The 17,257-nt window shown below is 40.8% G+C and overlaps 1 protein-coding gene across 1 annotated transcript in view; it reads right to left on the bottom strand.

Moving 5' to 3' along the window:
- Window positions 1-17,257, bottom strand: part of LOC139380389 (atrial natriuretic peptide receptor 1-like) — a 58,367-nt gene that overhangs the window by 30,630 nt on the left and 10,480 nt on the right. The window contains exons 3-5 of the mRNA XM_071123030.1: window positions 7,981-8,168; window positions 6,954-7,067; window positions 281-416 (exon numbers count right to left, since the gene is read on the bottom strand). Of these exons, the coding sequence (XP_070979131.1) occupies window positions 281-416; window positions 6,954-7,067; window positions 7,981-8,168 (438 nt within the window). The remainder of the gene's footprint in view (window positions 1-280; window positions 417-6,953; window positions 7,068-7,980; window positions 8,169-17,257) is intronic.

The raw sequence follows: 17,257 nt of genomic DNA, 5'->3' as shown, positions 1-17,257 counted from the left end.
TACAGAACTACCTCCTCAAAGGTGGAAACTGACAAGAGATCGTAAACCAGAGCTCAGAGATAATCCAGTGACATGGAACATTTTGTCTTCACACAAATCTTTTGAAATTGTCTCTGTGACAAAACGCAGACCACTGTAGTTACCAGAGACAGAGCACAGAGCTAGTGCTAGACTGAAAGCATGTTCACACATGTTCCAAAAAAACCTAGAACCTATCGGACCCCCGTTTCAATGGAATAAAGATCCAGGTTATGAACTGAGGTGCGTGGAATGGACTGACCGTTGTAGGTGCGGTTCCACATCCTCCTTGTTACGGTTTTCCCCACAGGTCTGTCCTCTGGTGAGGTCATGGTCTCGTTCAGGGCATGGGTGTACAGCATCAGCCCGTCGTAGAACCCTCCGGAGATTATGTTCATCTGCAGGGAAGCAAGAGGAAATTGTAGAATAGTCATTAAATCTATCATCACCTATTTTTTATGAGATCGCTTAGATCAACCATACCACACATGTATTAATAGTACATCTATTACCCTCATCCAATAGATATTATTTTCTATAATTAGAAAGCTACTGCGTATGTCTAGCTACAGTTGAAGTTGGAAGTTTAGATACAATTAGGTTGGAGTCATTAAAACTCGATTTTCAACCACTCCAAAAAAAAATCTTGTTAACAAACTATAGTTTTGCCAAGTCAGTTAATTTGTGCATGACCCAAGTAATTTTTCCAACAATTGTTTACAGACAGATTATTTCACTGTCTATAAAACAAAAATAGAACTGTTTGGTCATAATGACCATTGTTATGTTTGGAGGAAAAAGGGGGATGCTTGCAAGCCGAAGAACACCATCCGAAACGTGAAGCACGGGGGTGGCAGCATCATGTTGTGGGGGTGCTTTGCTGCAGGAGGGTCTGGTGCAAAATAGATGGCATTATGAGGCAAGAAAATTATGTGGATATAACGAAGAAACATCTCAAGACATCAGTCAGGAAGTTAAAGCTTGGTCGCAAATGGGTCTTCCAAATGAACAATGACCGCAAGCATACTTCCAAAGTTGTGGCAAAATGGCTTAAGGACAACAAAGTCAAGGCATTGGAGTGGCCATCACAAATCCCTGACCTCAATCCTATAGAAAATGTGTGGGCTGTCACGCCCTGACCTTAGAGATCCTTATTATTCTCTATGTTTGGTTAGGTCAGGGTATGACTCGGGTGGGAAATTCTATGTTTTTTCTTTGTTTTTAGCCGAGTGTGGTTCCCAATCAGAGGCAGCTGTCTATCGTTTTCTCTGATTGGGGATCATACTTAGGCAGCCCTTTTTCCCACCATTAGGTTGTGGGATCTTAGTTACTGTTGCCTGACAGAACTTTGCGTTTTCGTTTTCGATTTTGTTATTTTGTTTGAGTGTTTTTTTTATTAAAATCATGAACACTTTCCACGATGCGCCTTGGTCTACTCTTTCTACCACCAACGAGAGCCGTTACATGGGCAGAACTGAAAAGCGTGTGCGAGCAAGAAAGCCTACAAACCTGACTCAGTTACACCAGCACTGTCAGGAGGAATGGGCCAAAATTCACCCAACTTATTGTGGGAAGCTTGTGGAAGGCTACCCGAAATGTTTGACCCAAGTTAAACAATTTAAAGGCAATACAACCAAATACTAATTGAGCGTATGTAAACGTCTGACCCACTCGGAATGTGATGAAAGAAATAAAAGCTGAAATAAATCATCCTCTCTACTATTATTCTGACATTTCACATTCTTAAAATAAAGTGGTGATCCTAACTGACCTAAAACAGGGAATTTTTACAAGGATTAAATGTCAGGAATTGTGAAAAACTGAGTTTAAATGTATTTGGCTAAGGTATATGTAAACTTCCGACTTCAACTGTATATTTGTGCCACTGCCATGGAGAACATAACTTCTTCTGCTACTTGTCTCTTCTACAAGCTTTTCTACAGTGTTTGATATATTTCAAGTTAATACCACTTTCTATTTCTTTCAACGATAACTATTTCCTATCATCTCTGTACCTATTTCTACCCCTTTATTAATTTCACAATTCTGCCTGAGAAACAATTTCCTCTTCTATCTCATCATCTCTCCAAACAATGGCCCCAAACCAAAAGAACTGTCCACGTCAATCACAAAATGGAATATGAGGACAATAACCCACTCAAACAATTCACTCAGTTCAGTTGCATCAATTGGAAACGTACAGACACAATGTGCAGGCAGGGTGAATGAGGACCAGGTAGACCAGGGCAGAGCTCTCATGCTCTGTGCCTCTCTCTCATCCTCCAGACTCAGACCTGTCTATTTATCACATTGACTGCACTTAGCTGTCTGCTACAAGTGATTCATCGGCTTGTGAGGGGTGCCAGACAGCCCTGTCTGAAACCAGGACCAATGGCAAGCCTCCCTTCATCCCGGGGATGGAATAGAAGCCCTGGCGTACAATTCTGTATTTGTGTGTGTCGAACGGGGAGGGCAGTTAGATGACGTGGCCTGTCAAGCTCTTTGTTTTTATTTTGCTTCCTAAATAGTCACTGACACGAAAGCCCACACATGCATGCAAGGACAGACACCTCCATCCGGAGTCAGAGATGAAAGATGGACTTGAATGCAGTCAATCTGCCATATTGAGGATAGGTGGATGTATCATGCCAATCTTTGTGAGTGTGTGTGTGTGTGTGTGTGTGTGTGTGTGTGTGTGTGTGCGCGCATACGTGTGTGTCTCTCTCATCTCCTAAACAAGACACCAATGATTTAGCTGCAGAAGTGTGTAGAATATCATCATTGTACACCTTTGTAGGGAACATAATAAGAAGATAAGCTCCACTAACTAAATCAGCTTTTTCTTCCAAAATAAATTGAATCAATTGTCCAAGCATTGCAGGCGAGCCAATTACGTATAAGCCTACTTATTGCAGCCTCTCCATCTTCACTTTCTACACACAAACACACTCTCAGATGTGCAAACCCCAATGAACTAGTACTATTGTTAAATAAACTAGTACTACTGCTAGCTAAATGAACTAGTACTACTGATAGTTCTTTGTATGTGTTGCTTGCCTGTCAGACGTGGCTCAATCAAATGTTCCATAATGAGATGTTCTCTAAAATATGATAGCCCTATACTGAGTGTAGAAAACATTAGGAACACCTTTCTAATATTGAGTTGCACCACCTTTTGCCCTCAGAACAGCATCAATTTGTTGGGCATGAACACTACAAGGTATCGAAAGCGTTCCACAGGGGTGCTGGCCCATGTTGACTCCAATGCTCCCCACAGTTGTGTCAAGTTGTCTTGATATCCTTTGGGTGGTGAACCTTTCTTGATACACACGGAAAACTGATGAGTGTGAAAAACCCAGCAGCGTTGCAGTTCTTGACACACTCAAACCAGTGCGCCTGGCACCTAATACCATACCCTGTTCAAAGGCACTTAATTATTTTGTCTTGCCCATTCATCCTCTGAATGGTACACATACACAATCCATGTCTCAATGCTTAAAACCTGTTAAGCCTATAGGGGCGCTATTTCATTATTGGATAAAAAAACGTGCCCGTTTTAAGCGCAATATTTTGTCACGAAAAGATGCTCGACTATGCATAGAATTGACAGCTTTGGAAAGAACACAGTCTAATGTTTCCAAAACTGCAAAGATATTATCTGTGCGTGCCACAGAACTCATTCTACAGGTGAAACCAAGATGAAACATCAAACAGGAAATGAGCAGAATCTCTGAAGCTCTGTTTTCAAATGTCTCCTTATATGGCTGTGAATGCAGCAGGAACGACCATGTGCTTTCTGTGGTTTCTTCAAGATGTCTGCAGCATTGTGACGTATTTGTAGGCATATCATTGGAAGATTGGCCATAAGAGACTACATTTTCCAGGGGTCCGCCTGGTGGCCTTTGTCTAAAATCGTGCGTAATCTCCATTTGCGGTCCTTTTGTCCTGGGATTCAGAAGTGAACGCACACTTCCACGAAGGATATATCATCGAAGAGATATGTGAAAAACACCTTGAGGATTGGTTCTAAACAACGTTTGCCATGTTTCAGTCGATATTATGGAGTTCATTTGGAAAAAAGTTTGGCGTAATTGATGACTGGATTTTCGTTTTTTTTTGGTAGCCAAACGTGACGCACCAAACGGAGCGATTACTCCTAAACAAATAATCTTTCAGGAAAAACTGAACATTTGCTATCTAACAGAGTCTCCTCATTGAAAACATCTGAAGTTCTTCAAAGGTAAATTATTTTATTTGAATGCTTTTCTGGTTTTGTGAAAGTGTTGCCTGCTAAATGCTAACGCTAAATGCTACGCTAGCTAGCTACTGTTACACAAATGATTGTGTTCCTATGGTTGAGAAGCATATTTTGAAAATCTGAGATGACAGTGTTGTTAACAAAAGGCTAAGCTTGAGAGCTAGCATATTTATTTCATTTCATTTGCGATTTTCATGAATAGTTAACGTTGCGTTATGCTAATGAGCTTGCCGGGATAAATACAGTGCCTTGCGAAAGTATTTGGCCCCCTTGAACTTTGTGACCTTTTGCCACATTTCAGGCTTCAAACATAAAGATATAAAACTGTATTTTTTTGTGAAGAATCAACAACAAGTGGGACACAATCATGAAGTGGAACGACATTTATTGGATATTTCAAACTTTTTTAACAAATCAAAAACTGAAAAATTGGGCGTGCAAAATTATTCAGCCCCTTTACTTTCAGTGCAGCAAACTCTCTCCAGAAGTTCAGTGAGGATCTCTGAATGATCCAATGTTGACCTAAATGACTAATGATGATAAATACAATCCACCTGTGTGTAATCAAGTCTCCGTATAAATGCACCTGCACTGTGATAGTCTCAGAGGTCCGTTAAAAGCACAGAGAGCATCATGAAGAACAAGGAACACACCAGGCAGGTCCGAGATACTGTTGTGAAGAAGTTTAAAGCCGGATTTGGATACAAAAAGATTTCCCAAGCTTTAAACATCCCAAGGAGCACTGTGCAGACGATAATATTGAAATGGAAGGAGTATCAGACCACTGCAAATCTACCAAGACCTGGCCGTCCCTCTAAACTTTCAGCTCATACAAGGAGAAGACTGATCAGAGATGCAGCCAAGAGGCCCATGATCACTCTGGATGAACTGCAGAGATCTACAGCTGAGGTGGGAGACTCTGTCCATAGGACAACAATCAGTCGTATATTGCACAAATCTGGCCTTTATGGAAGAGTGGCAAGAAGAAAGCCATTTCTTAAAGATATCCATAAAAAGTGTTGTTTAAAGTTTGCCACAAGCCACCTGGGAGACACACACCAAACATGTGGAAGAAGGTGCTCTGGTCAGATGAAACCAAAATTGAACTTTTTGGCAACAATGCAAAACGTTATGTTTGGCGTAAAAGCAACACCCTGAACACACCATCCCTACTGTCAAACATGGTGGTGCCAGCATCATGGTTTGGGCCTGCTTTTCTTCAGCAGGGACAGGGAAGATGGTTAAAATTGATGGGAAGATGGATGGAGCCAAATACAGGACCATTCTGGAAGAAAACCTGATGGAGTCTGCAAAAGACCTGAGACTGGGATGGAGATTTGTCTTCCAACAAGACAATGATCCAAAACATAAAGCAAAATCTACAATGGAATGGTTCAAAAATAAACATATCCAGGTGTTAGAATGGCCAAGTCAAAGTCCAGACCTGAATCCAATCGAGAATCTGTGGAAAGAACTGAAAACTGCTGTTCACAAATGCTCTCCATCCAACCTCACTGAGCTCGAGCTGTTTTGCAAGGAGGAATGGGGAAAAATGTCAGTCTCTCGATGTGCAAAACTGATAGAGACATACCCCAAGCGACTTACAGCTGTAATCGCAGCAAAAGGTGGCGCTACAAAGTATTAACTTAAGGGGGCTGAATAATTTTGCACGCCCAATTTTTCAGTTTTTGATTTGTTAAAAAAGTTTGAAATATCCAATAAATGTCGTTCCACTTCATGATTGTGTCCCACTTGTTGTTGATTCTTCACAAAAAAATACAGTTTTATATCTTTATGTTTGAAGCCTGAAATGTGTCAAAAGGTCGCAAAGTTCAAGGGGGCCGAATTCTTTCGCAAGGCACTGTACACTCCTGGATACAGGTTTTTTTGGTAGCCAAACGTGACGCACCAAACGGAGCGATTTCTCCTAAACAAATAATCTTTCAGGAAAAACTGAACATTTGCTATCTAAGAGTCTCCTCATTGAAAACATCTGAAGTTCTTCAAAGGTAAATTATTTTATTTGAATGCTTTTCTGGTTTTTGTGAAAGTGTTGCCTGCTAAATGCTAACGCTAAATGCTACGCTAGCTAGCTACTGTTACACAAATGATTGTGTTCCTATGGTTGAGAAGCATATTTTGAAAATCTGAGATGACAGTGTTGTTAACAAAAGGCTAAGCTTGAGAGCTAGCATATTTATTTCATTTCATTTGCGATTTTCATGAATAGTTAACGTTGCGTAATGGTAATGAGCTTGAGTCTGTATTCACGATCCCGGATCCGGGATGGGTAGATCGAATCCTTCTTTAAACTGTCTCCTCCCCTTCATCTACACTGATTGAAGTGAATTTAAGTGACATCAATAAGGGATCATAGCTTTTACCTAGATTCACCTGGTCAGCCGATGTCAAGTTAATAATGTTTTGTACTCTCAGTGTATAGATTATTATACAGAGCTTTATTTTGTGTAGTAGTCTTCATGCCTTAGCATAAGTCTTCACCTTCATATTGCCTCAAGTCTGTGCCACATTGAGATCAAGTTCTGTCTCCTTTTATAAATACACCTTTTGATCTCAGTTCTCTCTCTCTCTCTAAGAGAGCCCCACCACACACACACACACACACACACACACACACACACACACACACACACACACACACAGTGCAGCCCCTTACCAGTGAGTCCTCCACCGTAAAGTTGAACATTCTCTTGGCATCTGTCTTCAGGTCCCTCACAAAATCTTTATATTCAGGGTTCTGGGGTTCTCTATAGGTCAGGATTTTCACACTCTGAGACAGACACAAAGAAAAAAAGTGATTGTGATTCATAAGACAAAGGTTTCACTGATTTATACAGAATCATACCACATGATGATTTCTGCTAATGAATGAATGAACCACAGGTGTGAGAAACACCACTGCTGTGGTAGAAATTAACAGTATGTTCCTCTTTCCCAGGCTGTCCCTTTTATAAACAGGCAACTGTTATTAGAGCCTAGTTGCTCTATTATATGTTGTCAAAACGACCAGTCATCCAGAACACATCCTCCAAAACACCCAATAACTTTCATCAAATGATCTCATCTCCTCCCTCCCATTCCTACATTCTGTGTAGATACATGCCCAACCTCATTCAAGCAGAAAACTAAGGTCTGAGAAGGATAACTTGTAAAAACACAGCAGTGAGAGAAGTGTTCATACGTATGGGTTATGGCATTGGTTCCCAGACGATTAGAACCCACTTAAAATCCGATTCAACCTAAGAAATATGACCACGACCCACCAGTACAGTACGTGCATCAGTTACATTTTTAAACCTCTGGCCCATTTGTTTTGCTCTTTCAGGCTTTGTGAGATGAGACTGATATCAACACATTGACGGGATGTTACAAAACATATAGTTATGTTGCCTCTCTTCCCCTCGCTGTAGAGTCTGTTACTCACTAGGGAATTGAGAAGAAAATGAAAGTACTTCACAGTGAGAGAATGGAAAATAAACAAGATTAGATTTGTCATCTCATCTCCCTTGCAGCACACTTAACACCAATGACAGCCATGGGGAAACATAGGGATATCAAAATATGATTGCTTCAGGGCCTGCTGTGTAAGTCAGCGGAGAATACAGCACATACCTGTTTCCAAGGTAATGATGGGAATGAGATGAGGAATGAGATGATACACTTGACTCTGATCCAAGGCTTACCTGGAAGGCCTCCTTGGCGACAAGGTCGTCTTGGTCCCCTCTGGCCCAGGGTTGAGCATTCTGGGAGTCCAGGCTGCGTCCAAACATGTCAATGTAGAAGAAAACATACTCCTCCTGAGGAAGGCCTGCCCGCTGGAAATGAACCATCAGCTGCCTGAACGTGTCCGGAGAGCAACACACAAACACCACTACGGGGGCAGAGAGAGAGGGTTATAAAAAGAGAGTAAAGACAATAGGAGAGTAATGATAGTTATTGCACATATGGTCAAATATTGTTTTTTTCTAGCAAAATACACAACAACCAAGGTCCTGAATTATAGACCTGTCTAATACATGTAGGAATAAGAACAATCTTGTAAATTAATGAGCAATTCAACCAATTCTGAAGCAAAAGCATGTAAGGTAATATGTCAAATTTCTTTCAAGTGTATTCAACAAGCATCTTAAAAACCATCCTTTAAACAGAGCATATCTGTAGGATCTTAATTTTATCACTATTTTGTTGATGAGTATTTTCCTGCACAGCAGAAAACTTGTAGTGTATTCAAGGTTTAAAAAGGCTTCTAAAGTTTGTAATTTTCACTTCAAAATTTCAGAGTTGATTTGCCCTAAAATAAAATGAATCAACCTCTACAAAAAAAATCCATTAATTATAATACACATAATAAATCACATTTCCAGTTGCTGCAGTGTTTTTTTCCTGCTGTAGCAAACTGGCTCAAATTAAGATCCTACATCTGTAACAATGTGACAGGTCTTCAATTTAGTTCAACCTGCAGGCCAATGTTGTGTGAGCAGAATGAGGAAAGCAAAAACACATAAATAGATCAGGTTAAGAATCTCCTAATTGTATTTGAAATGCTTTATTAGCCTAGTCACTCTGGTCAGCCTAGTCACACTTATCATCATACAGATGTATGATTTTAGCTAATTTTAGCCAGTCTCCTACAGCAGGAAAATAATCCGGCAGCAACAGGAAATGTAAATTATTATGTGGATTAAAATTAATGGACAATTTTGTAGTCTTTGATACATTTTTCGTAAGAGATAATCAAGTCTGAAATTTCAAAGTGGAAATTACAAACTTTAGAAGCCTTTTTAATGCTCAAATCCACTGCAACAGGGTGATCAAATTAAGATCTTACATCTGTATGATGAGAAATAACACACTTAATGCATTTTAAACGAGGAAACACGCCAATCCTTGGAACCAGGAGTTGTGCACTGCTTAGTCCAAGGGCTTATTGTGTCAACCACCCATTTACAATGCATAAGTGATCAATATCCTAATCGGATTGACCCTACTACACCTTGGTGACTCAGTATACCAACCCAGTACAATGAGAGGATAGATGACCATCTATTTATTTTCCTTACACAACAGCCACTGGCCACACGACTAGGGTTGCAAAGGGTTGGCATCTTTATGGAATTTTGTGGAATTTTTCCGGGAATTCTGCTTAAATTCATCAAAAAAGTTAGCTAAAAACAGTCAACCTTTTTTGTTGGATACACAAATGGAAATTATAGGTCTTGTGGCATATTTTGGTTAAACTAACTATTTCACTGCAGCTAATGTAGAAAGAAAAGCTATGTACATTTGCACATATTGTGCCAAATCATATGTGAAGAATTCAACAAAGATGCAGAATCATCTGGTCAGGTGCATAAAGTTTCCTCAGCGCTCACAATAAGCAACCTCTGACAAATGTCCCTCTACTTCTATTTGAGGTGAAAATGATGAATCAGACACCTTATCGATAGCAACAGCTCATGGTCCAGTTTTTTTTACTCAATTGAGGAACTTAAGAGAAATGCTGATGAATGTCTTGCTCGAGCTGTGTATGCAACTGGTTCACCTCTGATTCTCACAGGCAATGTGTATTGGAAGTGATTTCTGAATGTTCTTCGCCCAGCATTCACCCCTCCACCCAGACGTGCTTTATCTACTAATTTGCTGGATGCAGAGTTCAACAGAGTTCAAGTGAAGGTCAAGCAAATCATAGAGAAAGCAGACTGTATTGCAATCATCTCTGATGGTTGAATGTTTGTGGGCAAGGAATAATTAACTACATCATCTCCACCCCTCAACCAGTATTCTTCAAGAGCACAGACACAAGGGACAACCGACACATCGGTCTCTACATTGCAGATGAGCTGAAGGCAGTCATCAATGATCTTGGACCACAGAAGGTATTTGCACTGGTGACAGACAATGCTGCGAACATGAAGGCTGCTTGGTCTAAAGTGGAGGAGTCCTACCCTCACATCACACCCATTGGCTGTGCTGCTCAGGCATTGAGTCTGCCCCTCAAGGACATCAGGCACTGAAAACAATGGATACACTCTACAAGAGAGCCAAGGAAATGGTTAGGTATGTGAAGGGTCATCAAGTTATAGCAGCAATCCACCTCACCAAGCAAAGTGAAAAGAATAAGAGCACCACATTGAAGCTGCCCAGCAACACCCATTGGGGTGGTGTTGTCATCATGTTTGACAGTCTCCTGGAGGGGAAGGAGTCTCTCCAAGAAATGTCCATATCACAGTCTGCTGATATGGACAGCCCCATCAAGTGGATCCTCCTGGATGATGTATTTTGGGAGAGAGTGGTAAGCAGCCTGAAACTCCTGAAACCTATAGCAGTAGCCATTGCACGGATTGAAGGAGACAACACCATCCTGTTGGATGTTCACTCTGCTTGAAGATGTAAGAGAAGAAATTCATACTGCCCTGCCCACTTCACTGTTGCTCCAAGCAGAGGAAACATCTGTTCTGAAATACATCATAAAGCGTGAAGACTTCTGCCTGAAGCCCATATATGCCGCAGCATACATGTTGGACCCCAGTATGGTGTCATCAATACCGTGTCTCGCCACCTTGGCATGGATGAGGGCAAGGTTCTTGACAGTCTGGCAAAGTAGACTTCCAAGCAAGGGCTTTGGGATGGAGATGCAATATGGCAGTAGTGCCAACATATCTCAACAGCCACCTGGTGGAAGGAACTTTGTGGATCTGAGGCTCTTTCCTCTGTTGCTTCCATCGTCCTCCAAATCTCACTGACATCAGCCACCTCAGAGCCCAACTGGTCCTTGTTTGGGAACACACACACTAAAGTACTCAACAGGCTGACCAATACAAGGGTTGAAAAATCGGTGGCCATCCGGGCAAATTTGAGGCATTTTGAGCCGTCCTCAACAAGGTTGGAAAGTGACAGTGAAGATGAGGCCTCAGAGTCCTATGTTCAAGAGGTGGACATTAAGGGAGAAGACTTAGAAGCCTGAGAGGAAGACAGCCAGCGCTTTAGCTTCTAGACTATCATTTTACAGATGTATGTTGAAAACGTTTTTGGGAGATGCGATGGATCATTGGGAATCATTCAATATTCCCTTTTGTTGTTCAGTGAAATCATCCCATGTGAAGAGTCAACTCATTTAAATAAAGTTCCATTCGTAATTAAATAATTGTTTTCTTTTTCTATTGGAAGGATTTAATCATTTGCAATTATGTCTACTTATGATAAGGTAAAAGGTTTATGTTTCTTTCTCCATATATGGTAAATATATCCAATGCAAAAAACATCTACATTGAAATGGTATTAATATTCATTTGCATACATTTCAGTTACTTCCCATATATTCCCGTTAATTCCCACAGAAAGTTTCCACCTCTGAATATTCCCCAAAATGTGCAACCCTACACATGACGTCTAGACAAACAGACAAACAAATAGACAAACAGACAGACCAACACCTAATAGGCACTTCAAATCATACTTTCTTCAAAGACGCACCCACTTCAGGCTTGTAAAGTCCATCAAGTAAAGAATCATTAAAAAAAATGTTGGTTTATGTACCACGGAAGTCATATTATACCAATAAGCTCACTGGTCACCATAGCAGCACCCACTCGTAGCACGCGCTACAGCAGGTATATCTCATTGGTCACCCCCAAAGCCAATTCCTCCTTTGGTCGTCTTTCCTTCCAGTTCTCTGCTGCCAATGACTGGAACGAACTGCAAAAATCTCTGAAGCTGGAGACTCATATCTGCCTCACTAGCTTTAAGCACCAGCTGTCAGAGCAGCTCACAGATCACTGCACCTGTACATAGCCCATCTGTAAACAGCCCATCTATCTACCTACCTCATCCCCATACTGTATTTATTTATCTTGCTCCATTGCACCCCAGTATCTCTACTTGCACATTCATCTTCTGCACATCTACCATTCCAGTGTTTAATTGCTATATTGTAATTACTTCGCCATCATGGCCTATTTATTGCCTTAACTCCCTTATCTTACCTCATTTGCACTCACTGTATATAGATTTTTGTTTTCTTTTGTTCTACTGTATTATTTACTATATTTTGTTTTTTCCATGTGTAACTCTGTGTTGTTGTATGTGTCGAATTGCTATGCTTTATCTTGGCCAGGTCACAGTTGCAAATGACAACTTGTTCTCAACTAGCCTACCTAGTTAAATAAAGGTGAAATTCAATTAAAAAAAATATAAAATAATAATGAGTCACCAGGCCTTTACTGCGGTGTGGAGATACAGAATCATCAGAAAGTATTCACACCCCTTTGCTTTTTACAAATTCTGTTGTGTTACAGCCTGAATTTAACATGTATTAAATGTAGATTTTGTGTCACACACTATACCCCATAATGTCAAAGTAGAATTTTGTTTGTAAAAAAGAAATGTCTTGAGTCAATAAGTATTCAACCCCTTTTTCATGGCAAGCCTAAATAAGGTCAGGAGTCAAAATAACAAACCGCATAATAAGTTGCATGGACTCATTCCGTGTTCAATAGTGGTTAACACGATTTAACTACCCCATCTCTATACCCCACACATACAGATAATTCTAAGGTCCTTCAATCGAGTAATGAATTTCAAGCACAGATTAAACCACAAAGACCAGTGAGGTTTTCAATGCCTCGCAAAGAAGGGCACCGATTGGTAGAAGATGAAAGAAACGGACGCTGAACATCCCTTTGAACATGGTGAAGTTATTATTTAGGCTTTGAATGGTGTATCAATACACCCAGTCATTAAAAAGATACAGGCGTCCTTCCTAACTCAGAGGACGAAAACCTATGGTGACTTTAAAACAGTTACAGAGTTTAATGGTTGTGATTCGAGAAAACTGAGGATGGATCAACAACACTGGAGTTACTCCACAATACTAACCTAAATGACAGAGTGAAAAGAAGGATGCCTGTACAGAATAAAAAATATTCCAAAACATGCATCCTGTTTGCAACAAGGCACTTAAGTAATACTGCAAAACATGTTTAGGGCAAATCTAACACAACACATGACTGACTACCACTATTCATATTTTCAAGCATGTTATTGGTATGCTTGTCATCTGCAAGGACTAGGGAGTTTTTTTAGGATAAAAAGAAACAGCTATAAGCACAGGTAAAATCCTAGAGGAAAACTGGTTCAAGATGCTTACCAACAGACACAGGGAGACAAATTCACCTTTCAGCAGGACAATAACCTAAAACGCAAGGCCAAATCTACACTAGAATTGCTTACCAAGGTGACATTGAGTGTTCCTGAGTGGCCTAGTTACAGTTTCAACTTAAATTGTCTGGAAAATCTATGGCAAGAAAATGGCTGTCTAGCAAAGACCAACAATCAACTTGACAGAGCTTGAAAAAAAAATCAAGAAAAATCCAGGTATGCAAAGCTCTTAGAGGCTTACCCAAAAATACTTCAACAAAGTATTGACTCAGGGGTGTGAATACTTACAGTACCAGTCCAAATTTACTCATTCAAGGGTTTTCTATATTTGTACTATTTTCTACATTGTAGAATAATAATGAAGACATCAAAACTATGAAATAACACATGGAATCATGTAGTAACCAAAAAAGGGTTTTGAGATTTGAGATTCTTCAAAGTAGCCACCCGTTGCCTTGATGACAGCTTTGCACACTCTTGGCATTCTCTCAACCAGTTTCACCTGGAATGCTTTTCCAACAGTCTTGAAGGAGTTCCCACATATGCTGAGCACTTGTTGGCTGCTTTTCCTTCACTCTGAAACTCATCCCAAACCATCTCAATTGGGTGAGGTCGGGTGATTGTGGAAGCCAGGTCATCTGATGCAGCACTCCATCACTCTCCTTGGTCAAATAGCCCTTACACAGCCTGGAGCTGTGTTGGGTCATTGTCCTGTTGAAAAACAAATGATAGTCCCACTAAGCGCAAACCAGATGGGATGGTGTATCGCTGCAGAATGCTGTGGTAACCATGCTGATTAAGTGTGCCTTGAATACTAAATAAATCACAGACAGTGTCACCAGCAAAGCATCCCCACACCATCACACCTCCTCTTCCATGCTTGACGGTGGGAATCACACATGCAGAGATAATCCGTTAACCTACTCTGCATCTCACAAAGACACGGCGGTTGGAACCAAAAATCTCTAATTTGCACTCATCAGACCAAAGGACAGATTTCGCCCAAGAAAGTCTCTTCTTGTCATTGGTGTCCTTTGGTAGTGGTTTCTTTGCAGCAATTCGACCATGAAGGCCTGATTCATGCAGTCTCCTCTGAACAGTTGATGTTGAGATGTGTCTGTTACTTGAACTCTGTGAGGTGCATCTGAGGTGCAGTTAATTGCCGATTTCTGGGGTGCAGTTAACTCTAATGAACTTATCCTCTGCAGCAGAGGTAACTCTGGTTATTATTTTCCTGTGGCAGTCCTCATGAGTGCCAGTTTAATCATAGCGCTTGATGGTTTTTGCGACTGCATTTGAAGAAACTTTCAAAGTTCTTGACATTTTCTGGATTCACTGACCTTCATGTCTTAAAGTAATGACGGACTGTCATCTTTTACCAAATAGGGCTATCTTCTGTATACCACCCCAATCTTGTCACAACAAAACTGATTTTCTCAAACACATTAAGAAGGAAAGAAATTCAAAAAATTAACTTTTACCAAGGCACATCTGTTAATGAATTCCAAAGAGTGTGGCACATCTGTTAATGAATTCCAAGAGTGTGCAAAGCCGTCATCAAGGCAAAGGGTGGCTACTTTGAAGAATATATTTTTGTTTTTACTTTTTAGTAACGTGTTATTTCATAGTTTTGATGTCTTCACTATTATTCTACAATGTAGAAATGTAAATTCAATTTACATTTTCAATAAGTTTGCTTAAATTTCAAAAAATGTGTTCACTTTGTCATTATGGGGTATTGTGTGTAGATGGGCGAGAGAAAATATATATTGAATCCATTATAAATTCAGGCTGTAACACAACAAAATGTGAAATAAATCAAGGGGTATGAATACTTTCTGAAGGTACTGTAAATAGGGTTAATGAGAGAAAGGAGGGGGGACACTCAATGTTAGTCCACAGGCTAATTGTGCTGGGGTATAGTAGTGCCTGTGGCGGTGTGTCAGAGACAGTGATCTGAAACAGGGCTTTATTAGCTCTATGATCAGCTCTGCTCCCAGCCAGAGGCTAACTACCTCAGTCAGACCCTTCATTAGCCTGGGTAATTACTGCAGGCTGCCAAGTACCTGGCACTGCCATGGCAGCACACGGTAAGTGTGTGTGGATGTCAAACCGTGTTCAGCATTCTCTGTGCGCCATTGTGTTAGTTTTGCCTGGTCCAAAAACAACCCTTAAGCCCTATACCCCATAAGCAGGTTGTGCTGCTGTGATCCTGTGTGGCCTGTTCTAGTACAGGTAGGGCTAGGCTGATCTAGTCTAGTCTATTCTAACGTGTCAATGTCATAGTGTATTGTGTTCTGGTTGGTCTAGTCTGATGGGTTATTGTGTTATGGTCTATTTAGGGTCTTATCTAGTTTATTGTGGTCTGGTCTGGCACCATGTGGCTTGGAAGAGTGGCACAGGAAGTCTCCAGGGACGTGATGACATTCCTGTAGCACGCACTTCCTGTCCTGGCGGCTCTATTGTTTCAGGGTTAAATGGCCCTGGTCAGGAATTGAGCAGTGGAACCAAACCAACAAACCTAAGGAGACTAAAAGGGATGTCCCGGGTCGCCCTGGGCTCAGGAGACTTATAAGTAGAAGGAGGGTCTGAGTGCCCTCCTCCTGGTGAGACTCCATCTATATCTGGATCCACTACAAACAATGGCGCCACCAGTTGTTTGGTGCCACACTCAACTTCTAGTGGCACCAAGATATATAACATTTGGTGTAAGACAAGCTGTTGACACCCTTGATTTTGTTATGAATGCTGACCCAATGTGCAACATGAGTGGATGGAAACAAACCAGGATGGCATCACGGCTAGAGGAGTGTAGAGCGGTACAAGGGGGCAAAGCACAGGCCTGACCCCTGATCCCAGCACCAGGCGGAGCAAACACTGTGACTTTACATACCTTTCATGCCTGATAAGTGCACAGTCACACACACACTTCCACTATCATCTTCAGGCGATCTGACACTTCCTTTGAACTTCGAACCTCAGAAGAGCTGATGATGTAGTGGTTTCACTGTGGATAGCCCAGCTGATACCATGACGATAGGGTGAGAGAGCAAGAGTGAGGTGGAGATAGCGAATAGAATGTCTGTCACACATCACCACACCATCCTGTCTGATTTTCTTACCTTCACACAAGGTTAGCAGAAGGTGACATTGAGAGATAAGGGGGATGTTAGAAGGAGAGGGAGGGTGATGAAATGAAGGAATAAGAACATTTCTTTCTTTTTCTATTTCTTTCTCTCCCTCCACCTTCATTTATTTTTCTTAACTTAATTCAGAGTCCACAACCGCAGAGTAGTGACAGGCTGATGGACCATTATTATATATTTACAAAATTTTTAAAATGTTTTATTTAATAACTTAATTGGCTGTTATCGAGTCACGGATGTATGTTCGCCACGTTGAATTCTGTAGCCCTCTTTACTCTGTCTCTCACTACCCCACACAACTTCTTCCTTTCCTATAAATTGGTAAGTGATAACATAATCAATCCCTCTGTGTCAGTGTAATCTCCCAAAACATTCCAGAGAAACAAAGACACTTGATTAAGTCTTTGAATTACTGTGATGTAGGACCTGTCAACTTCCTCCTGAACACACAGACAATTGCGCAGTCAAGTGATAGAGACAGCAGACTTCCATGGTTCTTGATTAACCATTACATTATCTAATTGCATTACAATTACAAATTGCGATATGCAAACAGTGGAAGTGAATCCCGATTAATATTGTTATGCGGGATATTACTTAGAAACATTGCTGCTAGGCATACCTATTGGGATATTTGGATGATAGCAAGAAGACTAGT

This window comes from Oncorhynchus clarkii, chromosome 2 (genome assembly GCF_045791955.1).
Source record: "Oncorhynchus clarkii lewisi isolate Uvic-CL-2024 chromosome 2, UVic_Ocla_1.0, whole genome shotgun sequence".
Classification (NCBI taxonomy): Eukaryota; Metazoa; Chordata; class Actinopteri; order Salmoniformes; family Salmonidae; genus Oncorhynchus; species Oncorhynchus clarkii.
The sequence above is the reverse complement of the archived record's forward strand: the minus strand, read 5'-3'. Positions and strand labels throughout refer to the sequence as shown.